General features: G+C 38.1%; 1 protein-coding gene across 1 annotated transcript in view; it reads left to right on the plus strand.

Annotated features, from left to right (window-relative positions):
• The first annotated feature begins 7,399 nt into the window (after positions 1–7,399).
• Positions 7,400–16,077, plus strand: part of LOC129452002 (piezo-type mechanosensitive ion channel component 2) — a 73,244-nt gene continuing 64,566 nt past the window's right edge. The window contains 2 exon segments of the mRNA XM_073854824.1: positions 7,400–7,550; positions 11,251–11,346. Of these exon segments, the coding sequence (XP_073710925.1) occupies positions 7,487–7,550; positions 11,251–11,346 (160 nt within the window). The 5' untranslated portion in view covers positions 7,400–7,486.

Below are 16,077 nucleotides of genomic sequence, written 5' to 3' on the forward strand. Positions count from 1 at the left end.
AGTCCAGACTTTAGGGACCCTTGATGCAAGTCCACGTGGGTGCACCGGAGTCGTATTTTGGGACAGACTCGAGCATCACACCGGAAATAGGTAGATAAGTTGCCCGTCAGTGTAAACTCCTCCCTTCCATTGTCTGATTGGTCTGATTGCTCTTTCGCAAGGACTTCTGGGTTGGTAAAGTGTGTGAAGCCTGCTGCAGTGCGTGCTTCGCTGAAGACCGCATCAAGGGGGCAAAGGAGGCACTGATGAGCACACTTCAAAACGTAAAAATGACAGATGGTACACCCTACGGACTCGTAGGGAGCACGCGCAATTTAAGGCCATGAGACCGAAAGTCCACATGAAGTGCGCCATTTGGGACAGTGCCAATATAGTAGGCAAAGTAGTGCTTTTTACATACTATATAGTATGGAAGTAGGTGGTTTGGGACGCAGCAAAACTGTTTTCAACCGCATGGAGTATGTAGCTCTTTCATTCTTACATTTGTTTTACTTTATGTGGATGATGAAGCTTATTTGGAATTTACTGTGTAATGAAATAAATGGAACATATCATCTTGAAAGCGTCTTGACTATTGGATACTGGCTGGCACAAGTTGAAAACTCATTGGAATCGTAAGGAATTCATTGGAAATCAAGGTTGTGAGTAATCTTTTCATTTGGATTTTCAATCACCTCTTGAATTAAATTGAAGTCATGGATAATGATGTGGAAGAAGAAGGTGATTCTGTGGCACAGCTAATTAGAACTCGTAGAGGCAAATTGGCTGTATGTACACGGAAAATGAATGAATTGAAAGGATTGTGTAAAACAAATGAAAATCCAGACAATGTGAAAACCCATCTAGAGAAATTTAAAGATGCTTTGCAAGACCTGGAGAAAATTCACAGTCAGGTGCAATCAATGATGTCAAATGAAGAGAAAGAGGAAGACAGTAAAAACTGGTTTAATCTAAAAATGTTGTACTTCCAAGATTTCTTATTTGAGACTGAAATATGGTTGAAAGATCAAGAGGATCAGAATCCAATTGAAGCAGGAGAAGATGTTGTTCAGCCTAAAAGCATAGTTGCACCTAGCATTTCTGCAATCTCAGAGAAGAAATGTACATCTAATAGTTCTCATGTTTCAAGTAATACTAGTCATTCAAGTCAAACATCAAGATCTTCTTTGTCCTCTACTGCCTCTTCTGCACGCATAAAAGCAGAGGCCAAGAAAGCTGTTTTGTTGCCAAGTGCTGCTACCCTGTCAAAGAAACATGCTTTGGAGTTAGAGGAGGCTAAAATAAGAGTAATGAAAGAAAAACTAGAAATTGAAACTTCAGAAGCTGAAATCAAAGTTTTTGAAAATTATGAGAAACTTTCTCAGGGTCCTCAAGATGTACAGGAGAATCCATTAAATGAGATGATCACATTTCTTGAAGAGCAGCATGAGCCTTTGCAGACATCCATTGAAGATTGTGTACCTATAAATCTTACTTCAAAAACTCCACTGCAAAAAAACAAACAAACAAGAAAAGCAATCTTTGAACACTATAACTCAAAAACAGGCCGATAGTACATCCACAAATCAACAAATGATTGGTAGTCTACCAAGTGACATTTTCCTTTCCAATATAATGAAACAACAAAGGGACCTAACAGAAATGTTGCTCAAACAACAGAGCATGGCTCTCCTACCGAAAAGAGACATTTCTGTCTTTAATGGAGATCCCTGGAGCTTTATTCCATTTATGCAAGTCTTTGAATACAACATTGAGAGTAAAACAAGGAATGACTCTACCACCTTGAGCAATTTATAGCTGGACAGGCAAAAGATTTGGTCAGGAGTTGTATGCACATGAGCTCCAGCAAAGGGTATGATGAGGCAAAACGTCTATTTCAGAAAAATTTCGGAGACGGTGTACTGTAAGAGTGACAAACGCCTACATTGAAAGAATTTTACAGTGGTCTTATATCAAAACTGAAGATTGTCAAGCTTTGCAGAGTTATGTCCTCTACTTAAGAGGATGTTGTAACATAATGCATGAGTTACTGTAAGTTATATGAAGGAATTGGATACTGCAGCTAATCTAAGAGTAATTCTATCAAAAACTGCCTTACAGAATAAAGGAAAAGTGGAGAGCAGCTGCAAATGCCATCATGGAGAAAACCAACCAAAGAGCTGGCTTTAAAGACCTTGTCATATTTCTTGAGAAGCAGGTTAAAATAAGTTTAGACCCTCTATCTGGTAACATTCAGAATAACCCAAAGAGTGGTGCTGAATCAAACTAAAAAGGGAGAAACTATAGCAGAAAGAGCTTTGCAACAACAGCATATCCAGTGGCTATCCAGAACTCTTTACTGGTTAATGTGGAGGATACAAGACGGATAAGAACATCCAATATTCCATGCAGAACAACTGGAAGAGTGTTCGGGAGCCCAAAAATCTTCAGTAGAGAACCCTTTAAGTAGCGCTCTTGTCTCTTAGACCTAGTGAAGATATTGGGGATTGTGCACTATCAATTGTCCCAATGCAGGTTAAAGTGTCAAATGGAAACAAGCTGATATCTACATATGCCTTTTTAGATCCAGGCAGCTCGGCTACATTTTGCACAAATAATTTAATGAGGCATTTAAAGGCAAGAGGAAGAAGAACTGAAATCCTACTTAAAACAATGTCTCAAGAAAAGGCAGTGAATAGATCATGAATTTAGAAGGAGATATAGATGGCAATAATTTTATAACATTGCCAAAGGTCTACACCCAAGATACAATTCCAGTTTCAAGAGAAAACATGCTTTCATATTTCTGATATTAAAAAATGGCCATACTTAAAAAAATGTGGAGATTAAAGAGATTAAAGTGCCCATCTTATGACTTCTTTTCCACAAGTTAAATAGGTGTATGAGTTCTATAAAACATGTTTCAAAAGTTGTTTGCTCGAAATAGCTTGTAGGAAAAGATTGTTACCCATAGTAGCCTCTGTTTCAGTGCATCTCAGATTGTGCCGTATTGAGGTGGTCATTACATATTTATGAGCTGCCTCTCCTTTGGTCACGCCCCACTACTAACGTCACGTGCGCATGCACAATGGTATCGCGAGGAGTACAGATTGTATTATTATTTTTATATATCATATATTATTATTAACGGTTTATGTATTGCCAACAGACAAATCAAGCATAAAAGTATCACTAATAAGTACACTACAGGAGAAGAAACTCATGACACATAATGATTCCAGAGCAAATTGTGATGTAGCAGTCTCAACAATACACTCGTTTTCCCTGGACAATGCTAACATATTCCCGTTATAAAACATTTGCAAATGCATTATTTTCGCAAATTACAGAAATTAAGACCCGGCGGTGGATGTATACTGCTTGAGTCTCCTTCAGCCCCGTCCTCTTTCCGCTCGCTTCCATGCGATAGCCGGATCAACGGGGCCTTCCAACTCTTTAGAAAGCAATGAATTTCGTCTGTCTTTGGCGGAAATAAGTTCGCCCCAGGTCAACCGCACCCTACCCTATTTATGTGCCTCCTCTTCATGCAATCGCCCAATCATGCATCGCCACACTCGTTTCCACACCTGTTGCTAATAAAACCCGATTTGGGTTGCCATGGAGTTGGAGGAAGTGACTGGTGTTTGAGAATCATAGTCTGGGCAGAACTTCTCTCCACCACTTTCGGTTCCGCCCTTCAGAAAGTCACTCCGTGACATCCTCCCCCGCCAATTGGTTCTAGTCCCTAGAACGGTTCTTCCAGCGTCGGGCACAACTCAGGGTGGGGTCTCTGGCAACTTGTTGTCGGCCATTGGGGGACCTTGGTCGCTCGACTCAAGGTGAAATCCTGCCGATTATGCCAAAATCTGTCACAGGTCGGAGCGGACCACAGATGTCGAGAGTCTCGCCCCTCCCTAGTTTCCACCTCGAGGAGGTCCCAAGAGCACCCCAATGACCAGACACACAGAGAGCGTAAGTATAATTAAAACAAACCACCGTGGAGAGGAGTTGTGGGTGAGCCGGGAAACAGTGAGCGAGGGAAGACGCTGGAGTGTCGTGGCGGCGACGTCTACATCTGACGACTCGTGGTATCAGTGTCTCAACGATTTCCAGGATGAGTCTCCGGTCAGACGTGGTTTTGACCCCGACATCCTGACTCTTCTTCCCCATGTGGCGGTGGTGGTATTACTAAACCAAGTAAGAAAAGTGTGGATAAAGTGGGAAATATTAACGGTGAGAAGTTTGGCTGCTGTAGGAGGAAATCAGCTGTGAGTGTAACATTATCTGCTGTGGAGTATCTTCAAAGGTTCGCCCCTGTCTAGATCTCTTGCCCTGTTGGTTGGAAGAGAGGAGAGGGAAGCGTTCGATCCACCCAGTGTAGTACACCCCGGGTGAAACACCTTACCTGAACTTACCTGTGTGGTGACAATAGCAGAGGCCGGTGTCCAACGCAGCAGCAGCTTTCGACACGTATCTCCATCTGTTCTTGCTCGAAGCCTCAGGAAATGTTAATGCCTGACGTCCATCTCCCCTAAGGTCTGTGAGTTATACCCCTTCTTGTCCTTTCTTTGTACTATACTCACTGTATGCCGAGTGGAATCCCAGTTGCCCTTTAATGTACTTACCTTACGCTCAAAGCTAAAGCCAGCATATTGTGTTGTACACCTGCCTGTATGCCCAGGTGAAGCCCCGGCTACCCTTAATGTACTTACCTTATGCTCAAAGCTAATGCCAGCATCTTGTGTAGTACACCTACCTGTATGCCCAAGTGAAGTCCCAGCTACCTTCTATGTACTTAGCTTATGCCCAAAGCTAAAGCCAACATATTGTGTTGTACACCTGCCTGTATGCCCAAGTGAAGCCCCAGTTACCTTTTATGTACTTACCTTATGCTCAAAGCTAAAGCCAGCATATTGAGTAGTACACCTGCCTGTATGCCCAAGTGAAGCCCCAGTTACCTTCTATGTACTTACCTTATGCCCAAAGCTAAAGCCAGCATATTGTGTTGTACACCTGCCTGTATGCCCAAGTGAAGCCCCAGTTACCTTTTATGTACTTACCTTATGCTCAAAGCTAAAGCCAGCATATTGTGTTGTACACCTGCCTGTATGCCCTAGTGAAGCCCCAATGACCTTCTATGTACTTCTATGTACTTACCTTATGCCCGAAGCTAAAGCCAGCATATTGTGTTGTACATCTACCTGTATGCCCAAATGAGCCCCCGTTTGCCTTTTCTATATACTCACTGTATTGCATACTTATCTGTGACTCAAGTGAAGATCCAGTGGCCTTGCTGTCTATCGTTAGTACACGGTCCTTTTATACTTACCTGTATGCTCTGAATGATCTAGCGGATTCCTTCTGAGGCGCCTACCTGTACATCGACCTGTTTCCCAGTGATACATCTATAGAGGAAACCCTCCATATACTGTACCTACCAGGACGGTCCAAGTCAGATCCCGGCAGCCGACGTGCAGCCCCACCTGTATCTGGACGGTCAGGAGTGCAACCCGCTGGGCCGTCTCGGAGCTCGCCACGTGTGGCCGCAGGTACCCATCTTGCATTCAAACTCTCAATACTTACCACCTGTATCCTTTACGTCCAGGAAAGGAGGGGGCCCTGGACAGTCTCCCTGCAAGCCAGAACCAAGGGGCACTTTATGAATAAGCCGATTGTCGTCGCATAACCAGAAGTAAAGAGGAGTGAAGGACCCACCAGAGATTTCCCGCGACGGAGTCTAAGAGACTCGAGATTGTTCCTCTCCAACTGGAGAGTTGGATTTTAGCCTCCCTTTCACCCTTCCCCATACCCTTTTAAGTAATTTAATAAAGTTTGTTTTAATTGTACTTACACTCTCTGTGTGTCTGGTCATTGGGGTGCTCTTGGGACCTCCTCGAGGTGGAAACTAGGGAGGGGCGAGACTTACGACATCTGTGGTCCGCTCCGACCTGTGACAAGAACAAGAGGCGAAACTCCGATGCATTTTGGCAACAGCCACTAGGTGGCGCTTCAGTAACACTGCTGCCATTTTGGAATGAAAATTCTCACAGCCAATTAATTCTCAATTCATTTTCAGTGAATCTCACAGCCAAATCAGAAGCGCAATAGTAAGTTTATTAAATTTCAATTTTGTTCACTTGCTACACATACACTAAATGCTGTATTGTCTTGTATGTATGTATGTGTTGTGTTGTTATCATTTGTGGAATCCAATCATTAAATAGGTACACATTTGAGGTAGTTTTTTTCTTGCTTTATTATGTAGTTCTATTTTATGCTACTTTACACATTTACTATTATTATTAGATACCAACTCCACTGGGTATGAAATCCGGTGGATTCCGCGTTGATAATATAGATCATGATGCATTGCTCTATTGTTTTTTTTTACTTAAAGGTGCAGTGTGTAATTTTTAGAAGGATCTCTTGACATAAATGAAAAATATTATACAAAACTATATAATCAGGGGTGTATAAAGACGTTTCATAATGAACCGTTTTGTTTTTATTACCTTAGAATGAGATGTTTTTATCTACATACACCGAGGGTCCCCTTACATGGAAGTCACCATTTTGTGCCTCCAGATTCTACAGAAGCCCTTAACGGACAAACTTTTTTTACTAAGTTGTCTCCAACGATTACATGTTTGTCCGGTGGTGGCTAACGTAGCTCCTCTATGCGTTTCAAAAGCGAGGGGTGAGCAGTGGACTGAGACATTTGTTGCAATGCGCAACCTCACCAATAGATGCTGCTAAAATTTACAAACTGCATCTTTAATCTATTTCGAGCAATTCAGATTTATATGTGTTTATATGTGTATGTATATGGAGCCAAAATATTATGAGTGGATGAGTTTATGTCGGTATTAATGTAGGTAGCCTATATATGTATATGGGAGATGTGTTCTATGTTTTTATATTGTGCTAGTGTGGATATATAAAAAGGGATTAATTATCACTGGTCTGATTGTATGTTATTCTGTGTTTTCATCATTCAGTTTGAATTTGATCTTTTAATGTACTTTTTTAACAAAGTAGCTGATATTGCCATCACTTCTAGTTGACTAAAAAAACAAAGCAACAAAAAGGATAACAACAACTAAAGCTGAAGTACTGAAGTACATCTAGAAGATGTGAAGCATTAAACATCATTTAGTGGTCACTTCTGAAGTCAGAGAAGATATTTTCCACAAAATTTCCCTCAAATTGTTTTACATTTTAAAACATTTCTCATATGATTTTTAGCTGACAGATACAGTATAGACAAAAATGTGTTTGTTTTGGGTAATATGCTTTTAAGGGCGATTATATTTGTTTGTCATACTAAATGTGTATATAAAATAATACCATATCTCTTTCTTGGTTTAACTTGTGTGAATTATACCTATCCATGTGTTTGTACTTTATGAGTGTAGAGCAGGTGATGAAGATGACGTGATCCTTCATCTTCACTGCTGCTCACAGTTTTACTCCAGCAGACTGAATGAAGACAGCGTGAGAGTCAAACATGTCAGGAGACATCCGAGTCTTCTTGCTCTTTAATCTCTTACTGCCTCTTTCACTACTGATCGGTGAGTTCTGTTTAAAAGCTTTCCTGTTGTTTGACATATTTTGTTAATGATAATTAAAGTAAATATTTAGTCTTTCATGTATATCAAGGCAAACATTGTGCTGACTGTACAATCTTTTGTTTGGGAAACCTGTTTATATTACTTCAAATGTATATTTTACAGCATTATTTAAAAAAACTATAACAAGACAGCAATATTATTGTCTAGACAAAGTTTGAACATTTGTGGGATGTTAAAAAAATGCAGATTTTGTAGATTTTAGTTTATACATGTGCTTCTTATGTGTCACAAAATAAACATAAGCATGAATTTAACTAAAAATATTAAAAATATCTTTAGCATATCTTAATGTTTGAAACAAAACAATTAACCTGAATGAATATAGATTGAAAGAAGTCTTACTTCAGTATTGAATGCACTTAGGTGAAATGTTAAATAAAATGATTATAGTAGACCTACTGTGATGTATTAATAAATAATAAACAAATGTTTTATATGAATGAGAGCAGATTTATGTTACTATTATTATTAAGGACTCATAATTAAACTGTAAACACACAGTACATGTGATAATAGTGTAGTGTAAATTACACTGACTATTCTAAACTATTCTAGATCTAGTTCACTTAAACTGATTGTTTATAGAAATACAACGGTGTCGTAGTTTAGTTTAGGTGCTGTATTGTACAATAAAAAAATGTGACTAAATTTGATATTTAAACTGTAATGGATGTACAGTATTTTTTACTGTATTTTTATTGAGATACGTGTTGCATCAATGTTAAGATACAATTCAAAAAGAATTGTTAGATTTACGTAATTCAATTATAGACACTGGTTCCACATAATTGAGATAAGTTTTCTTAAAATAAACTCTGCAGATTCTTATAATTTTATTTTAAGAAAACATTTCAATTATGTGCAACCAGTGTCTATAATTGAATTACGTAAATCCAATTTTTTGTCATTTTAGTGTAGGACGATTTTTATCTTTCACTGCTCTCTCATGGACTTTATGATCAGTAAGAAATGGTCTGTAGGATCTTTAATGGTAAAGCCAGACAGAGACACTCATTGTCCAGTTTAGGTACACCTATTAGGTACACTTATTTAATGGGTTATATGCACAGCCATTGATATTCAAGACATTGATAGAATGTGAATATGCATTGAATTTACCAAAAACAGAAGAGTAAAAAACACAACAAAACTCTGAATGCACTGTAAAACATTTGCTGTAATTATATAGCTGGTTGCCAGTAACTTACTGTAGAAGATAAAGACTGAAAATGTTTCATGTTCATTTAACTTTGAACAAGCTGTTGCTAGTAAATAACATAAATGTAAAATCTACAGTAAGTTACTGGCAGCAAGTTGCCAGTAATACCCAGTAATACTGTCATTTCTACAGATTTTTTTGTCTAAGAACAGAAAACAGGCTACAGTTCACACCAGCTCAACAAAATTGGACAATAGAGAATTGGAAAACACTGCCTTGTCTGATGTGTCTCGAATTCAGCTGCCACATTCAGATGATAGGGTCAGAATTTGACGTAAACAAGATGAAAACATGGATCATCCTGCCTTGTATCAATGTTTCAGGCTGCTGCTGGTGGTGTAATAGCACACATTTTCTTGGCACTCTTTGGGGCCCTTAGTACGGTACCAGTTAAGCATCATTTAGGCTTTATGACCACAGTGTACCTACTGTATACTTCCAGCAGGATAATGCATCATGTAACAAAGCTCAAATCATCTCAAACTGGATTCTTGAACGTGACAATAATTCCACAGTCACCAGATCTTAATCCAAAAGAGCACCTTTAGGTGAAATGGTAGATTAGCATCAGGGATGTGCACCAGACAAATCTGCAGCCACTGCGTAATGCTATCATGTCAGTATGGACCAAAAGCTCTGAGGAATGTTTCCAACACCTTGTTCAATCTATGCCATGACGAATTAAGGCAAAAGCGGGTCCAACCTGGTACTAGCAAGGTGTACCTAATAAACAGTGGCGGAGCCAAAGGGGTGTTGGGGTGGCACTGGACCCCTCGACATCTGACTGGCCACCCCGGGTGCCACACTAAATTTAATGCACTTCTTTCACCACATCTAATAATTCACTTCCCGTTAATCGCCGTGTTTATTTAGACGTGCGGCAGCGCAGCATTGTTAAAAAATATTAAAGGCGGAGTGCACAATGTTTGAAAGCCAATGTTGATATTTGAAATCACCTAAACAAACACGCCCCTACCCCAATAGAATCTTGACCTTCTTTTAAAAGACCCGCCCCACACATACGCAACCCGGCAAGAATGTCGGTTAGTAGACACGCTCCTTACAGCTGATTGGCTATAAGTGTGTTTTGGTAGTCGGCCCGTTTCCTTTTCCAAAGCGTTTTTCAAACATTGTGCACTCTGCCTTTAAGAGAATATTAACTTACAGTACATTGCAAATACTACATAATGATTTCAGCGTAGGCTGAAAGAATGTGTATAGTAATTGTCTTTTTGTCTCTGCAATTAAAGTTAATTAAATTACAAAAGAAGAATTTTATTAACTTTTATAACTAAAAAAAACATGAATCCATATTTACTTAAAAAAAAAAATAGTCAAAAAAGTATTTTTTTTGCTTTTTGAAGTAAGGTTTCATGGAGTTTAGATTTCTTTTTATGAAAGTTACTGCGGTTAACAGTAGATATTTTGCTTCATTAACAGACAGTAAATCAGATGTGGGAAAAATAAATGTTTTATTCACTCTTACATGTTTACATCTAGTAATTTATGCAGTTATATGAATATTTATCTAATGTGAGTGTGAAGTAGCTATTCAGCGAGAGATTCATTTGTGATTTTTTGATACACATTGTTTTCTTTCATGGACTATGGACCCCTTAAAGTAGTCTTGGCCATCCCCTGCCCACCCCTTAAAAAAAAAGTCTAGTCACGCCATTGCTAATAAAGTAGATTTTAAATATTAGGGAGGAGTCCTGTCAGATTAAATGTGATGTTTGCCGGTGGTGAAGGGGGGCTTGTGATCAGATGCCAGCAGAAATCTTTTATTTGTTTTAACATTTCAGCCAGAAATGAACTTTATTTCTTCACATTCTTACTTGACGTCTACAAACAATATCCAACATGAATCACGGAAATCTCAAATTTTGTAAACCAACAAATGCTTTTGTTTTTTTATCCGAAATACACACCATTATATAAAATATTCAAAATATTTGTATAACTTAACAGAATTATAGCTTCTGCTCAATTGAATTTTATTTCTGTTGCTGTATCTGAAATATATCTTATTTTTTGTAGTTATTTTGCGGGCCATTTTTGCCTTTATTTGATAGACAGTATTTAAGGAGACGACAGGAAAGTACAGGGTGGAGAGAGGGGTATGGGATCGGCAAGGGACCTCGAGCCGGGATTCGAACACTGGGCGTCAAAAGTGCGACTGCACCATATGTCAGACACTGCCCACTACACCATCGGCTCATACAGACATATATCTTTTTAATGTTTCTGTGAATGCAACTACAGATCAGATCATATTAACTCTTATCAGACACCTGAGATTAATCTTATCATATGTAGTGTTTTGATGAGGGTGGGGGGTGTAATGTTAAATGTAAAGATAGGAATTGAAACAGCATGGAAGCATGAACAAAATCTTATGATGTTGATTTTTTCTTTTTACAGCAATATTATTCAGATACAATGGGCTATCAGTGGTGTATCTGCTGTTCCTTCTGTCCGTCCCTCTGGTGCCCAGTCCAAACATGATTACTATGAAGGGTAAGTGAGAATAAACTCAAGCTTTCTCTTCAGCAGAGGAATATCAGGTGTAATTATGACAGATGTAACAATGCACTGAATTAAAGCTGCGGATAATTCTATACACACAGTATTAATGTAAATAAATATACTGAATATATTGTTAAGATTAGGCAAATAAAATTGTGCATATGTAATTATATGTAACTGTGCACAAAGGCAAAACATTTTCTTCTAAATCATTTAAGTTATGCAATGAATCTTTGTCAGGTATTTGTTTTAATTCAACAAAAGCTGTTAAAGTAAAGCTCCAGACATCTCATAAATGATGCATTACAAAAGATAATTATTGTGCTGTCAGCTGCAGATTACCTTTAAAACCTTTAAAATGTGCATCAGTGCTTTATAGATCCATATAATCATGTTAGATGTTTTTCTTAATCCCACTGAGGCTCTTTCTTTCATTTACTCTACACATACACACACACACACACACACACACACACACACACACACAGAGCGCATTTAATCACTGTGTTTACTGTAAGTGCGAGTAAAGAAGGAGATTATTACTGCATAGCAAAAATGTGAAAGCTTTTAGTAAAAATAAGACAATAGGAAACACATTTGCTGCATCAGCTAATTGTTGGTTTTATTGCTAAGTAATCAAAAACAAAACACGCGTTTACCTGGGTGATATGTAGTCATTTCCTATACATTAAGAGAAATGAATGATGTCAAATATTGATCTACTGTAGAAAAAACAGAGGATAAAAAAGTGAAAGATTAGCAGAAAATGAGCAGTCTTAGCACTTTGCAGATGTAGTCAATTCTCTCCTAATTTAGTCTTAAACATCTTGTTATTTTTGTCTTGCTTTCAGTACACATATCTGAAAATGCTTAAATTAAGATGTACTTTATTAACAAAATGATCTAAGAAAATAAGTTTAGTTTTTTTTGACAAAATTTGTGCTTAAAGGTGCAATTTGTAAGATATTTGCAGTAAAATGTCCAAAAACCACTACGCCAGATTTTGTCCAGCTGATTACTATCAATATCTGTAATGTTTTCAACTACTTGTAAATCGTGAGAAAAGTGCCATTCAAAACATTGACACGGGGCAGTTCAGTCTCTTGTCAATGACGTTAATATCCATGTGACCCTTTGTCACCACATGACAACAGTGGTCGAGTTCGAAAAAATAAAATGGCGGCCAAGGAAGCGACTGGAGCCAAAATTTAATGTAAATAAAGGTATATTTTCACTTTTTACACATTTTAATTGCATTTCTAAATTAGTATTGTAGTTTTCAAATATGTGATTAGTTATCACAAACACGCTGCCTTTGAAGTGCGTCCGAAAGCCTTTCTCTGAGCTGCCTTTGAAGTGCCTCCGAAGTCATGGCCTCATGAGGCAGCGAGGCAACAAGTCACTGCCTTGAGTTTTCGGACGCAGCCAGTGTCGTGGACAAATGGGGAACTATGCGATAGCGCCTGTCGGGCTACGCGCTTGCTTATGGACTTAAGGGCATGTTATAGTCGTGCCTTAACCCTTCAAAAAACGTATGCTATTATATTGATCACAACATTAGTGTGTAGATTGTAATCAGCGCGTCTTCCCGCGGACGATATGCACATCAAGAGGTATTGTACAGCAATATAAATGGTCATTTTAAGACACTTCACAATAAGATTTGTACTGTCAATACACTGAAAAAAACCAACTTGTAAAATTTACTTAAAAAATCCTTGTAACAATTTTCAAGTAAATTACTGCTTTTTTATAAGTAAAACTTACCTACTAAAATAATTTTACAAATAACAAATAAAATTTACTTATAATTGCATGATAAAACATATGTTAAATAATTAATTAAATGTTACTTAATTATTTTATTTAGAAGTTTGATTTATTTTAATCGTTTACGTAAAGTCTATTAGGTTTTTTTGAAAATTAAAACATTGCTGTCCTAATAATATTAAATAAATCTTATTTCTGTTTGTTATTTTCTTTAACATATTCCTATGGACCTAGTTATTTTTAGTGTTATAAATGGCATTATAACACAAAATTCATGACTGACAACAAGTCAGTCATTGAATAAACTTGATTCGGAACAGAAACGCACACAAACTGTGTTTCTGACATGCATTATCAGCACTGTGGAGAGAATTACAATACAATGTTCTGAACAGGGTTCATGTAAAGAAACACTGATCACATAAACGGTGACTTCACAAAATTATTATTTACAACAAAACAACATCAATAATATAAGAGCTTAAACCTTTATGACATTTTGCTAAAAAAATTTTAAGCAGTTAAAGTTCTTATCAGTTCTTATTCTGTGATAAAGCTTAAAAAATAAAAATATTCAGGCGCAAAGAATTGTGGGTATTCCTTACAACATGTGCAAATAAATGTAATTAAATTTTTATTCGATTTTTTAGTTTAATGGATTTAATATTTTTAATTAAAATGAACTAAGATTTTTACTTGAATCTGCTAAAGTTTTTGATTAAAATTTACTTAATTATTTTAGGACTATGTGCAGTGATTATAAAACAGTTAAATAATACAAGAAAATATCTAATAAGACTTACTATTCCCACACAGTTCATTTTTTACATGAATCAATTGTGTATTTATCATCATTTTACTTAGGAAAATGTAGTTCTACCAGAAAGACTCGAAGATAGGTTAAGACTTGATATATGAGTTTATTTAACAGTAGTTAGCAACCAAGGTTAGAATGTAACACAGTATAGTTCTTTGGCATAGGCCCCGACCATAGTTCAAATCCGGGGGTCACGGATTCTTGCGGTTCCTGTCTGAAGATGAAGACAGGCCAGAATCTAATCCCCAAAAATTGATCGCAATGATCGGTACCCACCAGTGTTTCTTTGAGGTTCCTGAAACAGATAAGAGAAATTGTTATCTACTGACATTGAAGGATGCCATAAGAGGCCATGGGATTACCGCTTAGGCCATAGAAGGCAGCGATATGCCCCAGAGAGATAGGCTGGAGAGATGGGCCGCATAGGCCGTAGAAGGCAACGATATGCCTAGTGGGAAAAGCCACATAGGCTTTAGAAGGCAACGATATGCCAGACAGAGATAGGCCGCACAGGCCACAGAAAGCAACGATATGCCTAGTGGGAAAAGGCGGCGTAGGCCTTTGGAAGGCAACGATATGCCAGAGAAATAGGCCGCGTAGGCCATAGCAGGCAGCGATATGCCATATAGAGATAGGCCGTAGAAGGCAACAATATGCCTAGTAGTAAAATGCCGCGTAGGCTTTTGAAGGCAACGATATGCCAGAGAAATAGGCCGCGTAGGCCATAGCAGGCAACGATATGCCAGACAGAGATTGGCCGCGTAGGCCATAGAAAGCAACGATATGCCTAATGAGAAAAGGCCGCGTAGACCTTTGAAAGGCAACGATATGCCAGAGTAAGAAATGATATAAATGGCAAAGGCCATGATTTAGCAAGGTTAAATACACCACCATCACCAGTAATTTGCTTAAACATACCTTGATTATTGCTTACCATTATTGAATTGAATGTAATAGTGTTTTCCTGCATACGGTAAAATTAGGAGCGCGGCTCCTGATGAAGAGAGACAATTGACGTATACATGCTTTTATATTGTCATTATAAAAGTAGGGAGAAGATTAGAAGGTTACAAACAAATCTGACTGATGCTAAAGATTGCACAGTGTCTGTCGTGACTTGGGTTTCTCCAGTCTTGTACTCTTTATTTGAAGTTCTGTAATGTCATCCATGACTGTAGTTCTTGTAGTTATTTGGTCCTTGTTCTAGATTGTTTTCCAGGTGTGTCTTGATATCTTGTTTACCCAACGTGAATATATACAGTCCTTGTGTTTCAGTTGTCCTTTGTCGATTATGTTAGCTGTCAATCACTTTTAGGTCCTGTATTCTGGTCTTCATTCTGGTTCTGCTTTGTGCACTTTTGGTTTTAAGAAATAACCCATTGCCTTGTCTTGCTTGCTTCGCCATGACACACAGATGATTATATACAATTCTCCGTTTACGATATAAATTAAGACCCCCCCAAAACTGAGGTGCGGTACCAGTAGGGTTGTGCAGTTGATAGATGGACGTACTCCGAACGTAATAGCCTTCTAGATGAAAGTTTACAGCTTAAATTTTGACTAACCATAATAGCATGATTAAACGTAACAATTTTGTGCAAATAGTCTTACATGATATGCACTTAAGAAGTTCTAAATTATTTGTTGAAAGATCCTCCGCCACACTGGCAATCCAGCAACGATCGAAGCCGCACCATACACGACTGCGGACGTGAAACGTGACAACCTGCGTGCACGCGGCAAGTGTGCACGGCCAAATACTAACGAAAGCAAATTTCTTGTACATGTAGCAATTATGCATGCCAAATCCTTGCAGCCGTTTGTAATAAGAGTTCCTGGAAGTCGATAAGGAGGCCTGATGGTAATGCAGGCACTGAAAATAAAGCACTTATAGAACTGCATGTCCGTAGTCTGAGTAAAAACATGTATATAGTTTTAAAATAGCTTGCCTCATGTATGCAGCCGCGCTGTTATAATGTTTTAAATCCTAGCAGCCGGTGTCATGTGGTTATATGGAAAGTTGATGCATGTTTCGCTATTTACTTGAGGATGCAGAGTAAGTGGATTGTATGCACCTAATTCCAGACAAAGTTCCTTGTAAAGTTATCATTTAGAATCATAACTGCATGATTTTT

The sequence above is a fragment of the Misgurnus anguillicaudatus genome, chromosome 17 (genome assembly GCF_027580225.2).
Source record: "Misgurnus anguillicaudatus chromosome 17, ASM2758022v2, whole genome shotgun sequence".
Taxonomy (NCBI): domain Eukaryota; kingdom Metazoa; phylum Chordata; class Actinopteri; order Cypriniformes; family Cobitidae; genus Misgurnus; species Misgurnus anguillicaudatus.